The sequence below is a fragment of the Euprymna scolopes genome, chromosome 23 (assembly GCF_053919585.1).
Source record: "Euprymna scolopes isolate OS-2025 chromosome 23, ASM5391958v1, whole genome shotgun sequence".
Taxonomy (NCBI): Eukaryota; Metazoa; Mollusca; class Cephalopoda; order Sepiida; family Sepiolidae; genus Euprymna; species Euprymna scolopes.
In genome coordinates, this window is record NC_136504.1 from 77805698 (window position 1) to 77827125 (window position 21428).

The 21428-nt window shown below is 34.2% G+C and overlaps 1 protein-coding gene across 6 annotated transcripts in view; it reads right to left on the bottom strand.

Moving 5' to 3' along the window:
• The window catches only part of LOC145246022 (uncharacterized), a 231371-nt gene that overhangs the window by 68175 nt on the left and 141768 nt on the right, over positions 1–21428 (bottom strand). For all 6 annotated transcript variants that reach the window (XM_080107843.1, XM_080107844.1, XM_080107841.1 and 3 more), the window contains 3 exons: positions 15950–16037; positions 15818–15855; positions 918–985 (listed from right to left, as the gene is read on the bottom strand). In XM_080107843.1, the coding sequence (XP_079963969.1) occupies positions 918–985; positions 15818–15855; positions 15950–16037 (194 nt within the window). The remainder of the gene's footprint in view (positions 1–917; positions 986–15817; positions 15856–15949; positions 16038–21428) is intronic.

The following is a 21428-nucleotide window of genomic DNA, read 5'->3' on the forward strand; positions in this document are numbered from 1 at the left end:
AGATATTGGCATGAGATAGGCCAAACTTAGCTGTTTTGTCCGTTAGGGTAAAAACGGATCATAAGTTCAAAAACACGATAACCAAAAAAAAACAAAAGGTGAGATGGCGAAAGTCTATCTTTTCCTCGAATCATAATTCCAAAGAAGAATAAATGTTGAGTTCAATCGGCAATACGATCGTATTTGAATAATAATCAGCAATTCAATTAATTCAAATCTCAATCTTCGATGAGGTTCGATTCTCGGAGATAATGTTTACACACCAGGCTGTGCCGCTTTTTTTACGCCAACTGCCATATATCTTCCTATTTTCAAGTCCCCTCGTGTTCAGCTTTACCGCCTCAAATGTTCGCTGTCTGGTTGCTATGACGACGTATTTCTGTTCGTTACGGCGATTGTCACACCCAACCTCTGCCCCACTTCCCCCAGCCAAGTGACTGCCACGACATATCTTCACAGAGAGAGGAGGTTGTCTGGCTGATTAGGTCTTAGGAAGAGAGAGAGATAGCGAGATATATAGAGAGTAAGTATTAACGTCAGAGAGGTAGAGAGATTGAATGTTCGTCACAATCCCAATTTATTTGATTTTCATAATTATTTTAACTTAATATTGCACCTGCAAAAGTTCTCTTAATGTCACAATTCCAAAATCTGCAAAATTACCACCACCATTGGATGTAAAATTTACTCAAGAAAATTTGTTTGAACTTAGTATGGGCGTTTTTTTTTTTTCAACTTTATTGGCTGACAGAAACAGCAAATATAGTATATTTATTCTCATTTGGAATAACTTTATTTACTAAAAAAACGGTTACTAGATAGTAACGTCTGTTAAGAAAAGAGAAAGTACAATTATTCTATCAACTGACATGTGTTGAGATGTTCAGTAAAGCGAGTCAATTAAAAAAATAACTTACCTTTTTGGGTGTTTTAACAGCAACAAAGTTTTGAGCAGACTGCATGTAACGTGATGGAATGATTCTGCCTGCAATTAGTATCAGTATATATAAGTATTGGGACGATTAAATCGGAAAAATCAGAACTTTTCATGGTATCGGATAAATTTTAGTCTAATTTCTGATTCCAAAAACAATTCCTTAAAAAACATATTGAACTTAAGTTTACATTGTTACTACTAAAGATAAAATGATGAATATTTATTGTTATTAAGTTATCAGTAAAATTAAAATCCATAGATCATAACAAAAAAATGATGTAAATTTATTTTACTTTGTGCAAAAAAAAAAAAAAAATGGCTTTTGCTCAGTCCATCAGCATTAACAAACCTGACCAAAAAACTTTAATGAATTAGTGGATTTTTCACACATCTATGCTAGACATATTTTATCACCAGTGTTTCTTTGATTAGCAATACACACGGACGATAAAAATGCTTTGGATAATTACGGATTTTAAGGGGGTTCTGCTAAAATCATCATATTTTAAAAACCAAAGCATCTTAAGTCCTCAAAATACCACCGCTTTGTTCGAAAATGAATATACTTTCAAATAAATTAATAAATAATAATGTACATAATATATTTTTTCGAGTTTTAAGCAAATAAAGTGATAAAAATGTTATCATAAAACAGCGTTTCCGGTAAGATTTTGTAATGACCCCCCTGGTTTGTAAATGGTCCTACCGTGTTTCTCTTAAGAATTTCGTCATGAAATTTGGAAATTAACTAGAAGAGACATTACTTTTAATAGATTCGGTTATCCGAAATTCTTTTGATAGTTCATTTTTTTTTGTTGTGTTAAAAAGAAAACTTCAATATGACCAGTTTTGAAAATTTTGGAAAAAAATTTCTTCGGACACCCACCGTTAAATAAATCAATCTTTTTATTACATTTATCCGTTAAAAATAAAAATGTAACTGGATTCATCTTGTGGTACGGAGCAATTTAAAATCATGATACCTGGAAAAAAAAAAAAATCGCTCTATTTTTAAACAGTATCTAAAAACGATCTGTGGAAGCAGCAAGAGCAGCAGCTTTAATATCGCTGATATTACTTTATTGTAAACAAACTTTTTTTGTTTTGTTTTTTTATTCCAGAACGAATTAAAAATTAAAATATGAATATAAAAAAAAAAATGTTCTTACATATTTAATTGGAGATCATATTATTAGAAAATAATTAGCTTAACTAGAGTTCGGTTATCAGAATATATAATTTTGAAGCAATCCGGCATTACTTTTCCCGAGGATTGTATAACAAATGCTGACGGCCCATTCGGGAACGCTGATCATGCAGTGATAATGGTCGAAACTGCCCTAAACTCTAGACCCAAAACTGAAGAGACAGTGCTCAAAACAACGAGATATTATGAAAAGACTGACTGGGAAGCCATCAGAGATCTGATCAGAGATGCCCCATGGGGAAATATTTTTTCTCTTCCTGCTGAACAGTGCGCAAATGAGACCACTGAATGGTTCAAAACAGCAATTGAAGCACATGTTCCCATGCGGAAATTTTATAGCAAGCCCCACTCTACCCAATGGTTTACTTCTACTTGCGCAACTGCCATTGCTCAAAGGCAGCATGCATACCGCAGATTTAACAGACAAGTCCAGTTCAAACAGACATAAGTATATAGAAGCTAGAAGTAACGTTAAGAAAGAAATAGCGACAGCTAAGAGAGAATTTACTGAAACCACTAAAAAACCTATCGAAGCACAAAAATTAGGAACTCGTGACTTCTGGAAAATCTACAACAGTGTAGTAAATAATGGGCAATTAAAAATTCCTCCACTAACCAACAATCACGAGGTTGTTTGTTCAGTAACCGACAAGGCTAATATGCTTGCCAGCCGGTTTGCCTCAAACTCCACACTGGACCCTTCCAACCACCCCTTGCCTGACTTTCCTTTGCAGACAGACACCACGCTAGACGATCTAAAAACCACCCCTGCTCAGGTACATGCTATCATAAAAAACCTTGACACTTCAAAAGCATGTGGACCTGATCTCATCCCAGCTGTGCTATTAAAAAAGTGCTCTGCCGAAGTAGCTCCAGTTCTCTCCAAACTCTACAACAAATGCCTTAATGAATCATGCTTTCCGAGCTGTTGGAAAACTGCTTCTGTGGTACCAGTATTCAAGAATTCTGGCGAAAGAACTGACCCATTAAATTATCACCCCATTAGCCTCCTTCCACTTTTCGCCAAAATATTTGAGACCATAATTAACCATGCTCTAGTCCGTCACCTTACAGATGCTAAACTTCTGACTGACAAACAATATGGATTTAGACAAGCCCGTTCAACAGTAGACATCCTCACTGTAATCTCTGAACGTATATACCATTCACTGGGCAAAACGGGGGAGGGCAGAGCGGTAGCTCTAGATATATCTAAGGCTTTTGACAGGGTATGGCATGAGAGTCTCTTCAGGAAAATTAGGTAATACGGTATCACTGGTAGAATACTTAACATAATTAAATCCTTAGATAAGAGAAAAATCCAGGTTGTCCTCGACGGTCGTACATCTAAACAGTGTGATATAAATGCGGGAGTGCCTCAGGCGTCTATCCTTGGACCTCTATTGTTCCTAATATTTATTAATGACCTCCCCGACAAAATTGCCTCTGAGATGGGTATATATGCTGATGACACCACACTCTATAACAGGCATGACAGGAAAACAAATGAACACATAACTAAAGAAATGGCAAAAACACTAGAGGATGACCTTCAATCTGTAGTGGAATGGGGACAAAAATGGATGGTCACATTCAATGCTGCCAAGACTAAACTGGTTTCCTTCAATAATTACAAGAAACCTTCTCTACCACCAATAGCAATGGCCAGTGACTCCCTGTCTGAGAGTACATTTTTCAAACTGCTTGGCCTAATGTTCACAGGAAACACGAGTTGGAACAATTACATTGAGAACATTGCCAGGGCCACTGCGAAGAAGGTAGTTTTTTTTACATAGGAATCACCACAGTATCAAGGCCAAGAGGCCACTCAAGCATAAGGGTTAAAGAGTGTACAGTAGAAATTGGACAATATAGTAATCATTAGTAATGAAAATTTGGTAAATTTGATAACATATGGAACGGCTCATCAAGAACTTATTTACGTTAGACTTGAAGACAACCATATTGTAGTCAGCCGGAAAGCAGGAAAACGGAAGACAATTCCACAGGCGTGCAGTTCTAAGAAACAAGCTTTGTTCATGGAATCTACGTTTAGGTTTAGGCACAGATAAAGAGTGGGGGGAATTATTGATAGTGTTTACAGCTAGACGAGTGTTTCTTGTGAAAGTTTGGCAAGTTTGAAGCTCAGTCGAACACTTTCCATGAAAATAACGATACATCAGAGACAAACTCGCAACATCTCTTCTGTGAGATAAAGGTTGCAAGGAAGAGAAAAGGACATCTCCTACGAGGCTACGAAGTCTATTTTGAACTCTATCAAGGCAGGACAAGTCCTTTCTAGCAGCTCCTGCCCAGATGTGGCAACAGTATTCCATCCTTGGACGTACCTGGCTCTTATATAGATAGAGAATAGCATCAGCAGTGAGATATCTACCGGATCGATAGAAAGATCCGACCATTTTTCCAGCGGCCTTGGCAACAGATTTGATGTACGTGTTCCATTTAAGATCAGGAGTAATGGTCAAGCCAAGAAGCTTGTCAAAACTTGAGGCCTCCTGAAGACGAGAGCCATTCATTTCAATTGATGCCAGATGTGGATCAGAATGTTGATGATGTAAAGAGAGAAGCTTGGTTTTAGATGCATTAAAAGTAACCAGCCACTCCTTACCCCATTGTACTACGTGCTCAAGATCAGAGGAGAGAGAATTGGAGAGAACTTGGTCGTTTACTGTCTTAGATGTGCTACCATAAATGGTAGTGTCGTCAGCATAAATGTCTACAAATGATGTAAGGATGTGATTTGGAAGATCATTAATGTAGATCAGGAAAAGAGTTGGGCCCAGGATCGACCCCTGAGGCATTAATACTGTGAGCTTCTGATTTTTGCCCCTCAACTACTACTCTTATGAACCTATCAGAAAGAAATGATTTAATAATTTAGAAGACATTTCCAGCTATACCATAGCTAGAGATCTTATGAAGTAAACCTTTATGCCATACCCTATCAAAGGCCTTAGATATGTCAAGAGCAATTGCCCTAGAAAGGTTGCCTCCGTCGAGAGATTTGCTAATCCTATGAGATATAACTGTAAGCACATCTGCTGTAGATCTAGCAGAACGGAAACCATATTGAGTGTCACTAAGAAAGTTATTTTTGTTGAGATGGTTGATTACTTCTGTATTTAACACAGATTCCAGCAACTTACTCATGACGCACAGGAGACTTATTGGCCTGTACTGAGAGGGGGATGAGCGATCACCTGAATTCTTAAATACAGGGCATACTGATGAAATTTTCCAGGGAGATGGGAAACTATTCTCCTTAAGACAACGTTTAAACAATTTTGTAAGTATGAGCGCTAGTTCAGGTTGAAGTTTTTTGAGTACTATAATTGGAATACCGTCAGGGCCAGTTGCTTTACTGGAATCAAGGTTTTTGATTAGCTTGGCAACATCACGTACAGATATACGTATATCACATAGCGTGTTTTCTGATAAAGGAGGAAATATTGGAAGTTGGCGGCCTTGATCGCAAAGGGTAGAATTAGCTGCAAAGTTCTTGACAAAGAGTTTGGCTTTGTCTGATGCTGACGAGATTACCTCAAGTCCATTGATAATAGTTGGGATGGAGCACACGCTTCTGTTCAGGATCCTGTTTGCTATTTGCCAAAACTGGTGGGAACCAAGCCGCTGCTCAGCTACTTTGGACTTAACAGATTGAGCATACAACTCTCTTGCATTCTTTATTACTTTCTTACAATGGTTGCTGGCAGTCCTGAAAGCGGCTTTAGTTTCCATACATCTATTACGTTGGAAACAGTGGAAAAAGTGATTTCTGTGCGCAATGGCAGCAGCACATTCTGGAGAGAACCATGGCTGGCTGTTAGGTTTTTGCTGAAACTTTTTCGAGGGTATGAAACGGTCAATACTTACAATTAACCATTCCGTCAGGTCTAATACTATAGAGGACACATCCTTTTTAAACATGGAATGCAGAGGTAGATCAGATATAAATGTACGGAAGCTATCCCAGTCAGCCTTAGTGTATCGATATACTGTACGATGGAGAGGTACGTCTGGGGACTTATTACATTTCATTTTTATCTTAATTGATACAACAGAGTGGTCGGAAGATCCAAGAGGCGACAGAACAGAAACTGAACATAGTTCAGGGCAAGTTGTGAGAAAAAGGTCTAGTAGGCTCGCATACTGGCCGTCATTGTCGGGCAAACGGGTGGGTTCCTGAACAATCTGAGTGAGGTCATAGGCAATGGAGAAATCATGACAGAACCTCCCCTCATCATCGGTCTTGTTTGAGTAGGTCAACCATTCGACGTTGTGAACATTGAAGTCTCCACATACGTGAATGTTAGCTGAAGGATAAGCAGATAGGACTTGGTCAATTTTCTCAGATATGCTTTGAAAGATAGTAACTCTGCTGTTGTGGGGGCGATAGAGAGTAAATATAAATGCAGTAGTGTGAGCTAAAGCAATCCGGAAGCACATATAGGGTAAGTTAGGATCTTCCCTGGAGATGTCCCTACCACATGGAAAGCTATCTTTAATATAGGCACATATTCCATGCCCATGGCGATCTTGGGGGTCAGATTTAGAAGTTAAGTTAGAATATCCTTTAATTGCGAACTCTTCTAGGGAAATAGCCTGTCCAATGCCAGTTTCACTTAAAAATAAAAGGTCTGATTTAGTCTCCTGTAATTGGGTTTCAACCTCTGGAAGGTTAGAACGTAGACCCCTGATGTTGGAGAAGGAGACATGGTAGTAGGGGTCTACGTTGGAAGTTGGAGAACCGGGTTTAATCGTGTATTTTTTCTTGAAACTTGTCATGATGAAATTTTGGAATTTGTGGACTAGGTCGTCAGATTTACTTAGAGCAGGACAGAGAGGGGAAACTAAGAGAGAAAAAGAAACAAAGAATTTTTTTTTTTTATTTGTAGCTAATGATAAGGTAAAGCCGTAACAATTACCCACTAGTATGGCATCGATAGGCCCCACCAGAAGCTACTGCATGGTCCAGAATCCATTCACCAAATGGCAATACAGCAGCCCCAGTACTTTGCACCTGCTGATAGGACAGCCTCCTTAGTGGTTAATCCAAGGTTCGGGTCCTTGACTATCAGGCGGATAACGTCAGCCTAGACAAAACGTTTACTTCCAGCACCCTTACTAGTGACATGGCTACAAGGATAGACATAGAAACAGAAAATTTCTGTCATCTCTGCCAACAGTTCGCGCAAAATACTGCCAACCTAGAAAACAGCTTTTTCTTCTCCCTTTGTCAGAAAAATCACTCATTAAAAAATGAGGACTGAGGGACAAATAAGAAGAAGCAAGAGTAACAGGAGCTGCCGATAACGCATCCACAATGCGTTTTCTACTCTCCATTTAAAAAAAAAAAAAAAAAAAAAAAAATTATTAACTATTCTACTTAATAAAAGTCCAACAGACGTGTTTTAGGGAAAGTATGGTGATAGATTCCCCTCTCACGAACTAAGAATGAGTACAATTTCGTAATCTATTTTTGCAATCAACTTGGTAGATAAATAAACATTTATGGACGAGAAAAAAAGCTAGCATTTAATAAAACAGAAATACAGAAATTAAATACTGAAATAAAATGGAGTTATTAATATTTGAATCTAAAAATAAAAAGTATGATTAAAATTGAAATCACTTATCTCAACAAAAACACGTCCGTCTGCAAAATGTAAACTGTAGTGAGGAATTTAAGTTAACAGCGTTCGAAATATTTTTTTTTTAAATTAACCGTTAAAAGAAAAGCGTGATTTTATTCTGAACTTTAGCTAGTCACGTTTTAAGAAACTTACGATATAAAAGAAAAGCGGATGGGGGGGGGGTTCTTCTGAAAGTTAGTTGGTGACGTTATAAGTAATTGCGAGATAAGATGGAAGCCGGAATTAAGGGGTGTGGACTGAAAAGGATAATATAATGGATTGAGTATACAATATTTAAGATCAACTCGGTAGATAAATAAACATTTATGGACGAGAAAAAAAACTAGCATTTAATAAAGCAGAAATACATAAACGTTGCATCCCTCTGCCTGTTCTATAAGTATTTTAATGGTGAATGCTCTGAAGAACTGCAGACACTTGTGCCCCCACGATGTAGACACCCTCGACAAACCCGAGAGGCAGCTAAATCCCACCCCCACACAGTAGAGATCCCTAGATGTAGAAGATCTTTCTACTCCAGTAGTTTCTTCTCCAAAACCGCTAGACTCTGGAATTCCATTCCAGGTCCCTGCTTCCCCAACTGTACTGACATGCAGAAGTTCAAGTGTAACGTGAACCTACATCTTGCTGCCCAAATCCCAACATAGTGCCCAGTAGTTGCTGCCCCTGATAGTAGCCCCCTAAACCACAGTGGCAATGTGCCTTGTTTGGGGTGAAAATGTAATTAAAAAAACAAAACAAAAAAAAAACAAACCTTTTGTCAAATGTTAAAAATATAATTGAAAAACAAATATATAACGTGTGCACTTTTATCCATTACCTTAGTTTTTAATGGTGAATTAAAGTGTTTTGTTTAAAAAAAAATAAAAAATAAAAAAATGTGACATATTATTTTGTTTCACGTGTGCAAGCAGTACCCCCCACCACCACCACACACACACTCCCAATATATTTTTTCTTCTTTTTTTTTTTTTTTGTCCCCCCCAGCGGATTATAATTGAATGGACACTAATCTACTCAATTATATACATATATATGTATATATATATAAAAAATACAAAATCAGTATTTAAATATTTGTAGGAGGTGCTCAGTTTCTAGCTAAGTTTCTATTTACTTGCCTCCCCACGAGGACAGTTAGACAAAAAGTCAGTTTTTAATGCGAGGAAAATCCAGCTTCCCAAAAAGGGTCAATCTGGAGAGAAAAACATTGTCTCCATCATGAAGGATTTCTCCTTCACTGACAGAGGACAGAAAAAGCAAAGTGTCACATCACGCATCAGAATACTACACTGTGATCTTGGCCCGAAGTGCAGGTAGAGAAATAAAAAACGTCTTAAACTGGAAAGTTTAACGAAATAATGTGTCACTCGGACAAGAAACGTAATTTAAAATAAAAAGTAAATTTATCTAAAATTTGTGAATGATTTGTTAACTTTAGTGAAGAATGTTTTTTTGATATTTAAATAAGTGAGCAAAAATACTTAATAAGTTTTCCAAACGTCACGTTTTCTGTTAGCGACGTCACTTGTTTGTAATGAAATTTATTTTTGTCTATTTGTCGTAATTCTTAAGTTTCACACCCCTTAAGAATTTCGACAAACAAAAATAAATTTCATATTTAAAAGTAATTTGATGTCCAAAATCTAAGGCATAAAATTTTCAAAAGGCCAATAATTATGGCCCACTAACCGTAAATATAGGGGTTAAACGCCTTAAAAAAACAAAAAACAAAACAAAAATCCTTAATCCTACTTCTAACCTTATGTACGAGTGGCAAGCATCCTCCTCTTAAAACCTTCTTTAGCCCTAACAATAATGCTAAGTCTAAGTGGCAAGCTCCTTACCAAACAAAGTTCCTTTGTAAGCTACATATAAGTGTCTAAAACAAAATCCTTTCTTAAAGAAAAGTGTACCATTTATCACCCATAAAAATAAATTAGTCAACTGTCTTAAAACGGTGAATTATTTTACATTAAATTTATGTGAAACTAACCCCCAGTCTAAATTCTAAAATTTTTTTTGTTTTGTTTCTATCAAGTCTTCAGAATGTTCACACATAATTTTCCTTAGCTTTATCATTAACCCAAAGTCAGAGAGTGGCAACCTCCCCACCTTCTCATAATCGCACAAAGACCCTCTTAAAACCACACAATTGTCTTTAGAAAAAAGAAGGTGCACAGGATTTATCTCTGATAGAAAAAAAAATGGTAACTGCCCTAAAACGCTAGAATAGCTCAAAATAAGGAATCACTTTACATTAAATTCTAAAATAATACTTGTTTATCTTTCATTAAAATTTTTAAGGTATTCACACGTAATTGCCTACAAAGGTAAAATCACATATTTTGGAGAGGTGGTCAGATGGGGGTGGGGGTTAACGGAAGGTATTAATCTACAATAATAAGAAATATTACAATATATTTTTAAACAGTCCTAGATTTCGATTTCAGTTATTTGTACATTCAGCTTTGAGTTATTTAACTTTTTTTCTGTTTATGAATGCATGGCATTTTTAAGGAATTGCAGCATATTTATGTGCATTTACTGCAGATTATTTGGAAACTATTAATTTTTGAAGATTTTCAGTAGCATATTCTAATTCCTAGCACAAAATACACTTATATGGTAAATTTCATTGCTTAATCTTCTGTTTTAACAAAAATACAGCATTTTTGCTGAAAAAGTAGTGTAAAAAATGTGACAAAACGCATTTGGTCTTAAAGAGGGAAAAATATCCAAACGTGTGAGGCACAAAAATAGTCATAACTTCCTTAATTTTAATTGGATTTAAAAAATTTAAAAAGATTCTTTTTAAGCTCATCAAGCTCTTTCTATAGATACCAATATCGAAATATTTTAAGCTATTTCAATTTTTTCATGTGTATTGCTACTTTGATTTCGGAAGCTCCTGTCTGTTAAGTAGTATTTAACCTTCAGTTATGCCCCCCCCATCTGACCACCTCTCCAAAATATGTGATTCTATAGACAATTACGTGAATACCTTGAAAAATTTTAATAGAAGATAAGCAAAAATTATTTTAGAATTTAATGTAAAATGATTTCCCATTTTGAACCCCCCAGTGTTTTAGGACAGTTAACCATTTTTTTCCATGGTAGATAAATCCTGGGTATTTTTTTTTTCTAAAAGGCAATTATGTGTCTTAAGAGGGCCTTTGTGCAATTATGAGGTGGGGAGGTTGCCACTCTGACTTTGGGTTAATGATAGCCCTAAGGAAAATTATGTGTGAACATCCTGAAGACTTAGAAACAAAACAATTTTAGAATTTAGAATGGAGGTTGGTTTCACATAAATTTAATGCTAAATAATTCACCATTTTGAAATCATTCTAGCATTTTAGAACAGTTGACCAATTTATTTTTATGGGAAATTAATCATGTGCACTTTTCTTTAAAGTCTTTTTTACGCTTATATGTAGCTTACAGAGGAATTTTGTTTGGTGGGGACCTCTGCCACTTGTGCTTAGTGTTATTGTTAGGCACAAAGGTTTTAGAAGGCTTGCCACTCGTACCTAGGGCTAGACATAGGATTTAGCGAGTTTTTTTTAAGAGGGTGTTTAACACCCATTGTGAAACTTTACAAGAATTACGACAAACAGACAAAAATAAATGTTATTTAAAACGTGACGCTTGGAAAATATCAAGTACTTTTGTTGCACCTATTTAAATACAAAAAAAGAAACAACTTTTTGCGAAAGCTGAGAAATTGTTAAAAATATTTTGAATTAATTTTATTTTGATTTTTAATTACATTTCATGTCTTTTTCTACCGTGTTTATTTCTCAACTGAGCACCTCCTACAAATATTTAAATATCGATTTTGTATTTTTTTTGTTGTTTTTATAATCGGGTAGATTAGTTGCCATTCGATAATAAATCCACTGAAAACATTTTTAAAAAGACGAAAAATAGAAGTGTTGTACCGCTCATACACGTGAACCAAAACAATCATATTTTACATCTTCAGTTGTTTAGATATTTTAAAAATTTTACTACTATCCAATTTTTTTTAAGTATTTATATGGTTGATAACAAAATAGCTCTAACTAAACATGTAAGAATTTTTTTTATTATCAGATTTTCAATGAAAAAAAAAAAAAAATCAATCTGGAATAAAAATCAGCAAAAAAAATGTGTATGTTTACACCATGCTATCGCTGCTACTGTACTAATACTACATCAATCTAGATTCAAATTCCAAACGATTTTTTTTTCGGATATCATGTTTTTAAACCACCAGAGACAGCAATGTACAATTATTTTTTTAATGGATAAACATTATAAAAAGATTGTTTTATTTAATAGTGGGTGCCCGAAGAAAACTTTTTTCAAAACTTTCGATACCTGTCATTTTGAAATCTTTTTTTTAACACAACAAAAAACGAGTTGTCAAATTACAAAATGCCGTTTTATGGTGTTCACATTTTTATCACTTTATTTGATTAAAACTCTAAAAAAAGACATAATACTAAATGATACAAGTGAGGCAGATTTAGACACAAGGTTCGTTTACATTGTACAGAATCCAGCTCTCCAAGAAGGGGCATTCTAAATTGGGATAAAAATTAAAATTACCTCAATCTAGAAGGATTTCTTTTTCACTGACTAAGGACAGAAAAGATAAAATGTATTATCAGGACAGGTACTATGCTTTGAATTATTTATTTGATAAAAAAATATAACAGAACAAAGTCATCAAAAATGTGGGAAAGTGGAGATCGTTGATCATACTATCTATCTTACACTTAGCTAGAATCATTTCACTCACCACAATACCACATTTAGAATAAATACATTGAATATATATTTTGAATCTGAAAAGAGAAAACAATCTTTCAAAAATGGTTACAAAAATACAACAAAGGACAATGAAATCATTATATTTTTTAGAATAAATACATTGAATATATTTTTTTTTTTCAATAAATATTAATACATTTTTAATCAAACATTTTCCATAAGATGGCTAAAAAATATCAATAAATTGTCTGCCAATAATAAATTTATTCAGTGTTAGAAATCCAATCAATAAAACTTTATACAAAAGTATCTGCCTATCACCACCCACCTCCCGCCACCAAAAATATCCTTAGGGTTTTTAAAAAACAAAAAAAAAAAAAAAAACATTAGTTTTGGGTCAAATTTTCCAGTATCCCATATAATATTGTTAGGAATGCATAAGTTTCTATCACATGAAAAGAATTTATGATTTATGTATGAGTTTCCTCATGTGTGTTTTGTATATAAATTATTAGTGAGATACAAATAAAAAAAATGAGCACATCCATTATTTATATATTTTGTTCTACCGCAAAATTATTAAATAGAAAGAAACAAAAACTGATGTAATCAAATTGTTAGTTGACTTTTAAAAACTAAATTTGCTATATTTATATCTTAAACTCACTGTTCTCTTTGCGATAAGTAAAGTTCCAAATATCAGAACATTTCTATATAAACGAACATAAATCCACGCCATTTAATGAACTTAATATATGTTACCGTAACATAGGCTAACACATATTTGGAGGGTTTCTAACAGTATTGTGTATAGTTTTTCAGTTTTAACTCATTTTCCCAACTTTACGTATTCAACACAGAGTCCGCCGCCATTTGCATTTTTTCAAATACATTGGTAAACATTGTATGTTTTTTTAGCCAAATAAACATGATACATTAAATAAAAACACTAAAAACTTATCCAGTTAGGTAGAAAGTAACTTATCCTGCCTTTCATGACATTTATTTTTTGTATATTTGTTTTGTTTTTTTTAACTTTTTCGAATCTGTGTATAGTAATACAAACCTGAAAATTAGCTATAACTAGCAGAAACCCGATGTTGCCCAGGATTTAATGATGATTAACGAATGTTTCACACTCCCATATTTTTATTATCATTGAAATTGGTGAAATCGTCCGTTTTTCAATCAAATCGCAGTACACTGAAGCTTCACATGCCTCTTCACAGTGACAACATAGTCCACAATACATTGTAGTCTACATTAAAAAATAAAGAACCTAATATTGATTTTATAAAATTATTTTTATATAATGGCTTGAATTAAAGTTTAAAATGCAAAGGTCAAGTATTATCAGTCAATTGTGCTCTAAACAGAATATATATTTCAGACTCGCCCCTATCATATCAAAGAACCCACTGTTGATTTTATATGCCTGGCTTTCTGCTGGTGCTTTGATAATGGCTTTGCTAGAGTTATAAATTGTGATGAACAGTCAAATGAATAGAGAAAGAAAAGGAGTGGATATAACATTAATAACATTTTATAGTTCTTGTCTCTACTTCTTTAAAAACTTTTCACACTGGCTTGCTAACAAAAAGCATTTTCAGTTTTACATTGACAGTGATTAGCCCTATTTAAAAAGCCTAACCCCACCCCTACCTGTGTAAATGTCTACTAAATATTTAATTTTATTTTGGAGGAGGATTTTAAACTAGAGGAATGAGAGATTAGCCTGTACTTCTAACGTTTTTGATTTTCCGTGTCAACTTTTGCCATTTTTACCTATTCATTTACTTTTGCCATTTTTACCCAAATTCGTAATAAGTTGGATTTTTAAAAATAATAAACGTAGCTTTTCATATGTAATTTTATGTTTATTGGCTAGATAAATGGATAAATGTTCTTGTAAAAATAAACTTTATTCATTTTTATTCTATTAGAAAAATATTTTCCCCAGTACGCCATGGAGAGATTTATCAAAAAGTTAGTTTTGTTTTAGAAGCAAAATATTGACTTCAGTTCCGCTGCTGGATTTAAAAAATAATGTGATTTTTCCTATATAATTTTATGTTTATTTGCTAGATAAAAATGTACAAATAAGTTCTTTTTCTGTAGAAATTTGCTTTTAGGACGGAATGAAATTTGATGCACTGGTGTACAATGGCGGATTGAAATCTGGCATGCTGGTGTCAAAGAAAAAAAAAAAAAAATTATCACTTATTTTACGTTAAATTTATCTTCGAAACTGAGCATCCACTTTAAATACTAAAATGATTGCTTTTCTTTCCGAGAAGTTATTTTTTAAGTAGTATTCCATTTTGGAATGGTCATTTAGCTAAGAGTGTAAATTTACAAATTTATTATCATTATTATTATTATTTGCATCTCGCTTTTGTTTTTTTACAGCAAGTCAAATAAATTTAATAACCCACCAATTTTTTATAATTAAAATAAAATTTAAACTTCATTCATAGAAGGAAGGTACAGAATAGTCAACAATGTCCACACCCTCCCCATGTTAAAAATGGTATTCTAAATAGTAATATTATCATATAAAAATTAATTTGTAACAATGGGAAGAGGTGTTGTTAATATTTTGTTCTTACATAGTTTTCTCATTTTGTCTACCAATTGTCGACTATTTTCAACTGTTTATGAACACTTTTAAGTAGCATGTTGTACACTAACGACAAACTGATACAATCTGGCTTTGTTTTAAAATCAAAATAAATTTTTTCTTGTCTTACAATTTTTAATCAATTACAAGGAAAACATTTGAGAAAAAAATATGCGGAAATTTCCCATGGTTTATGTAATAAATTGAAAATTCACAAAAGAAAAAACAAATCTCTAATTAAACATTTATAAAATATAAAAGAATCGGAATCGTATCGCAATCATAAATTTAGAACAGAATCAGTAATTGAATCAGAATCAGGAAAAACATTGGAATCATCCCATCACTAATTTTATATATGTGTTAAATTTCAGTAGCCATGTTCTCAAGCTGCAGACTCAAAGATGACTTTGTAACTTAGTTTGAATCCTTCCATTAGCAATAATTATCATTTCTTTAACAATTGAGTAAGCATAAAACACTAGTGTCTGTACGTAATATTTAAAATAAAAAAATATTTTATATATAAGAGATAAAGAGAGGTAGAAATTAGAAATTTGCATGTAAGTTCTGACAAAAAAAATTGTTTAACTGAATATAATGAAAACTGAAATTACCTTTTCTTTTCACTTTAGTAACTGATTTTCCTGAAGTCCTGAAAATTAAAGAGATAATTCACTAAGTAAATCTGATGAGACTTGTTTCAATATATAAGCAATTTGTAATATTGACATGAAATGAAAACTTACACAGATTTTTTACTATTTAAGTCTTCTTCACTTCCGCTGGAATCATTTGGAATTTGTGTAGCATTCATATCATTTAAAAAGATTGAATCTGAAAAAAAAAAAAACAATCTTTCAAAAAGTGATTACAAAAACGCAACAAAGGACAATGAAATCATTATATCTTGTATATTTTTATTGACGATTTGCTAGTTCCTTCTAAAATGGCTGAAAAAATTGCTAATTTGTCCAATCATATGGCATTTTAAAGAAAATATTTCGAGCTTTCCAATTCGCGATTGGTATAAATATTTAAAAGGGGGAACAGGGGAGATAAGTCATTAAGTGCATTCATGCCAATTAAGAATCAGAAATATTATATAAACTGATCTAAATTTTTAATTAAAATTCTACTTGATAATTTTCCATAATTTTTGGTGTAGATAGTAATTTTTGCCTGATACCCAAGTACAGGGTGAAACGATAAAATTGTTGCTATAGAAAAGACAACATGATTCCATTTCCGTTTGATGAAAACCGGTTTTCTTTTTTTGTTGCAGACCATCTACTAGTTGGCAAGTTGTGTACAAAGAAGCCTTCTATCATATCTGAAAGTGACACAAGCGAGATCGGAGATGCACTGCTGTACAACTCATGCTCTCTACTGATCCAAGTTATGACAACAGGACCATTGCCAGCACTGTCAAAATGCATCGCTGGATTAACAGGAATATGCTAAGGATGATGAAAAAGTTTCTGGTTACGGTTATGGTTTTTGGTGTGGTTTTAAGTGAAGGCCACATCATGCCACCTCACATCTTTGAAGTCGGCTTGAAAGTCAACACCAAAGTGTACTTGGATGTGTTAAAGAGTGTGGTGATCCCCTCGTGCTCAGGTAGCCACTGGCAGACCCTGGGTGTGGCAGCAGGACTTGGCGCCGGCCCACAAGTACAAAGAGACCCAGGCTTGGCTTTAGAAGGAGAACTACGACTTTGTACCTTCTCTCCCTTGACCTGAGACCGCTGAACTACTTCATTTGGTCATATGTTGAGAACATCAACATGACCTCCCACAATACCAAAGCCAGCCTGATCGCTGCCATCGCTTGTGGAAAAGATATGCTCCCAGTTCCAAACCCGTATCGAGGTGGTGATTTTTTTTTTTACACGGTGGTCACCACTTACCAAGGCCCGGAAGCCACTCAGGGATAAGGGTTATTGCAAGTACAGTACGTTAGTGTGGAGATATGATGAAGTGTCTACTTAAGGGGGTGGTTCATCAGGAACTTGTTAACGTTGGACTTGAAGACATCCAAGTTGTAGTCAGGTGGGAAGCAGGCAGATGGAACAGAGTTCCACAGGCGTGCACTTCTAAGAAAGAAGCTTTGTTCATGGAATCTACGTTTTGATTTAGGCACAGATATAGAGTGGGGGAAATTTTTCACAGTGGATTCAGCTAGACGGGTGTTTATCGTGAAAGATTGGCGAGGGGGGGACAAGAGATTGGAGTTCAGACGAGCACCTGCCATGGAAATAACGATAAAACAAGGATAGGCTCGCAACGTCTCTTCTGTGAGAGAGAGGTTGCAGGGTAGAGAAAAGGGCATCCCCCACTAAGCCACGAAGTCTATTTTGTACTCTATCTTGATTGAGGTTGAAGGCAATTACATTGAGTAGATGTGAGTTCTACTACATAATCAAGTTACCTAAATTACTTTTTGAATAAAAGTTTTAAAATAAATCTGTAGTGTTGTTTTTTAGGGCAAGAATTTTATCATTCCCCCTGTATAGCAAAGCGTTTTCCTGTACATTTATTTCGACATATCATATTTCACCTGCATATGTCTATCTACAAACACAGAGAAATGTTCCAACATGACGAGGATGAAATATTTTGAAGCAAAGAAATTGCATACTACCACTGGTAAATCTTTCCAATTTTTGTATTCATTCGATAAGGTTATTCTTTTACAATAGAGCAGTTGTAATTTTGAATACTTATATCCAGATAAAAGAAACATTGTTTTTGAGCCCTCAATTATAGAAATAACAGTTCACACATGGAAAGATTTTTTTTTAATTGTAATTACAAGCATTTCTAACTTTTCAACAGTACTTAAAAATGCTCTACATTAATTTTTTTACCAAAATAAAATCAACAAATTTAATGTTCAATTTTTTTCCTTAGAAACAGCAGTTTTTTTCAAACTTAAAACTTTAAAAATCTATAAAAACTCTCTAAAATAAATAATTCAAAACAATTTTTTATTCATAATGGCATGATAAATTCACATAATAAATTTTTGTTGGTCATCCGTCGTGTTCATAGAAGACATATCATTTTGGCAACTCATCTGTTTTTTTTTTGGGGGGGGGGGGGGGGGACTGCACAACTCCAGGCTGGAGGCAGAGGATTTGGTACAATGGGAGTACCGAAAGTTCATGTTGTTGCTCCGATCTCTAGCGGCAATGTGCATCCTCAGTAGATTTGTGGACGGAGGCTGGCCAGTTTGATCGATCACTAACACAGTCCTCCAATTCCTTTGGTTCAAGTTCACACTACCGTAGATTGGTCTTGACCGTGTCCTTGTAGTGTATTTTTTTTTTGGCGACCATGGTTTCTCTTTTCTTTCTGAAGTTCTCCATACAACATGTGTCTTGGCATGGGGTATTCTTCCATGCAAATGACATGACCTACTCAACGCAGTTGGGTCCTAATAAGCATACACTCTTTTTGATGATTTGGCTTGGTCTTGGATCTCAAGATTAGTAATGTGGTCCTGCCAACGGATTCTAAGGACAAAACATAGAGCACACATGTGGAATTTCTCCAATTTTTTTTAATGTGTTTATGATACAGTATCCAAGTCTCACGTCAGAAGGAAAGGGAGGTCGATTGCATTATACACTTTCAATTTTGTACTCAAACATATGTTGTGCTGAGCATTTTGTTTCGGAGTCTTCCTAAAGCTTGGCTAGCTTTGCTGATCTGTGCATAGATTTTCCTGTTGTTATAGGAGATGGTACTTCCTAGATGTTGGAAATATTCCACATTCTTCAGCTGAGTGTTGTCAATGACAATAGTCGAGGGTTGATGGTTTGTTTCTGGTGCAAGTTGACAAAGCACCTCAGGTTTACTAAGGCTGATTGTTAGACCAGACTATTTGGAGGCTTCTGAAAAGTGTTTTAGCATCAATTGCAGATGGGATTCAACATGCACCACTAGAGCACAGTTGTCGGCAAAGAGAACTTCTTGGATGAGGTTTAGAAGGCTGTTGGTCTTCGCTGATTTAGAAATCTATAATAAATCATATTATTATTGATTACATAACATTATTTGAATTACTATTCTCATCTTTGTTGAGAAATTCAATTATGGAAACTTTTAATGCAATAACTAACAACTTCCTCAGCCAAAGTCAATTTGAAGAACTCCCAAGAGGAACACTATGATCATACAACTCTTTATACAAATGAATAAAAATTCAGTCTAGACTCGGTACCTAATCAAAGATATAGTTTTAAGCAGAATCAGAATTGTACCTAGATATCTAATCCACATATCAAATTATCTCAAATCAACTCTTACACACATGAAATATTAAAAAGGCACCACTGTCTGATAAGCATGGTGGTAGTCCTGGCCGGGTTTCCCAGCTATTTAAGCATTAGAGGAAATCAAAGAGCTGACATAGGACTCATATTTATAAAAGAAGCAATTAAAATAGCACTAACAATTCTAAAACTCTCATATACACATTACAAACTATAGAGACAATTAAACAACTTTCTAGAGCTTATAAATTACTATTTTATAAATATATTCTATGGCATAAAATTGCCCATAGAGTTGATTTGCTGTATAAAAATAAAAACGAATTTAATTCCTTACACAAAAAATACAATTATGCAGCAATATTTGTTGCTTTGTTTTCCATTGTAACAATAACTCTTTAATGAAAGTTATAAAAAAAACAAAGGTGACACAAAACAAATATAGTCTTAAAGAGGGAAACTATCCAACCATGCAGGGCACTGAAATAGTCATAAATGTTTTGCAATTTTTAAATTTAAAAGATTTTTAGATCACCAAGCTTTTTAGATGTATGATTAAAAATAAAAAAAAAGAATCAAAAGACTTATTAGCTTGCAAAGGCTAATGAAAGAAGTCTTCCTGGACTCTTCCAGAGTCGATAGTAATTATGACCAATCAGTAGAAATGAGGAAGCAACCTCAGTCAATCCATTACTTTTGTATTGTTTGTTGATATAATTTCTTGTTAATTTCCTTTCTGTTCATTTCTATTAAGGTAACTAAAAAAGTATGTATATTTATTTAGTGTTACGGTTTGGAACTTTTTTGATGAGGATTGGTTGTTCATATTATTTGTATTTTTTGGACTACTGTTCATATCTTGAGTGTTATTTTCACAACATTTTGGTCAATGTGGCCTCTGACCTGTTTCAGATATAACTCTTTGAATTCCGGAACCTTTATGTTGAACTCTTAGATCTGCACAGAATTTGGATGCAATGATCTTAAGCTCATGCTGCCAAGCTTAACCTTGAAACTACATCAGTTCCAGGAGAACACAAAGGATCACAAGATGAGTAAGGTATGAACTCATCGGAGACACACCCACAATAGCCAGGAGAATGAATATCAATTATAGACCAAAATCTCAAATGCCTTTGCCTCCTTCCTAGACAGTACAGTAGCGTCCAAAAATAAGGGCTAAAATTTTAAAACCTAATATTTGTTAGAAATAACAAGTGTGAAAAGCTGAAATTTTGACAACTGGTAGTTGTTATCATCCATAATAACATACTAAAATTTGGTACTCTTGCATAATTTGACCCGAATTCTCGTGAATTCCCGTCAAGCATGGATCGAGCGAGACCGGCAATCATCGGTGTCAGCCGAGCATTGTTTAAATGTTGAAACGCCAACTCGACTTTTTATTTTATTTATTTCATTTTTTTTTTCTGTTATGCTTTTAGTAATTTTTAAGGTGATATTAAGGGGCAGGGGTGACTTTTTATTTTTCTGATTAGTTACTTATTATTTATTATTTTTTTTTAATTGAATTTTTTGGAGTTTGATTAGCCAATGAAAAAGCGCTATCTAAATGGAAGCAGATGACATTCGAATTGGAAGAAAGCAACTAAACCAACAAAAAAAACAAAAAAACTGACAAATATATTTTCAAACTCGCCAAACAGAAAAATGACAGGCAAGAAAATAAATCTATACATGTTAGAAAAAGAAATGAAAACATCGATGCAGACAATCTCATATTGTCAGAAGAAATTGCTGTCCCCAAAAAAAACAAGTGTAAACACAAATGTTTACTTAAAAAGAGATTGTGTGTAAAGGATGGAAAGTGCCACCAAAAGAACTTGACTGAACAACAAGTTTTGAAAAAAAAAAAAAAAAAAAAAAAAAAAACACACAAGAAAAAAAATTTGGTTACAAAAAAGAAAACAAAACAAAACAAAAACTTG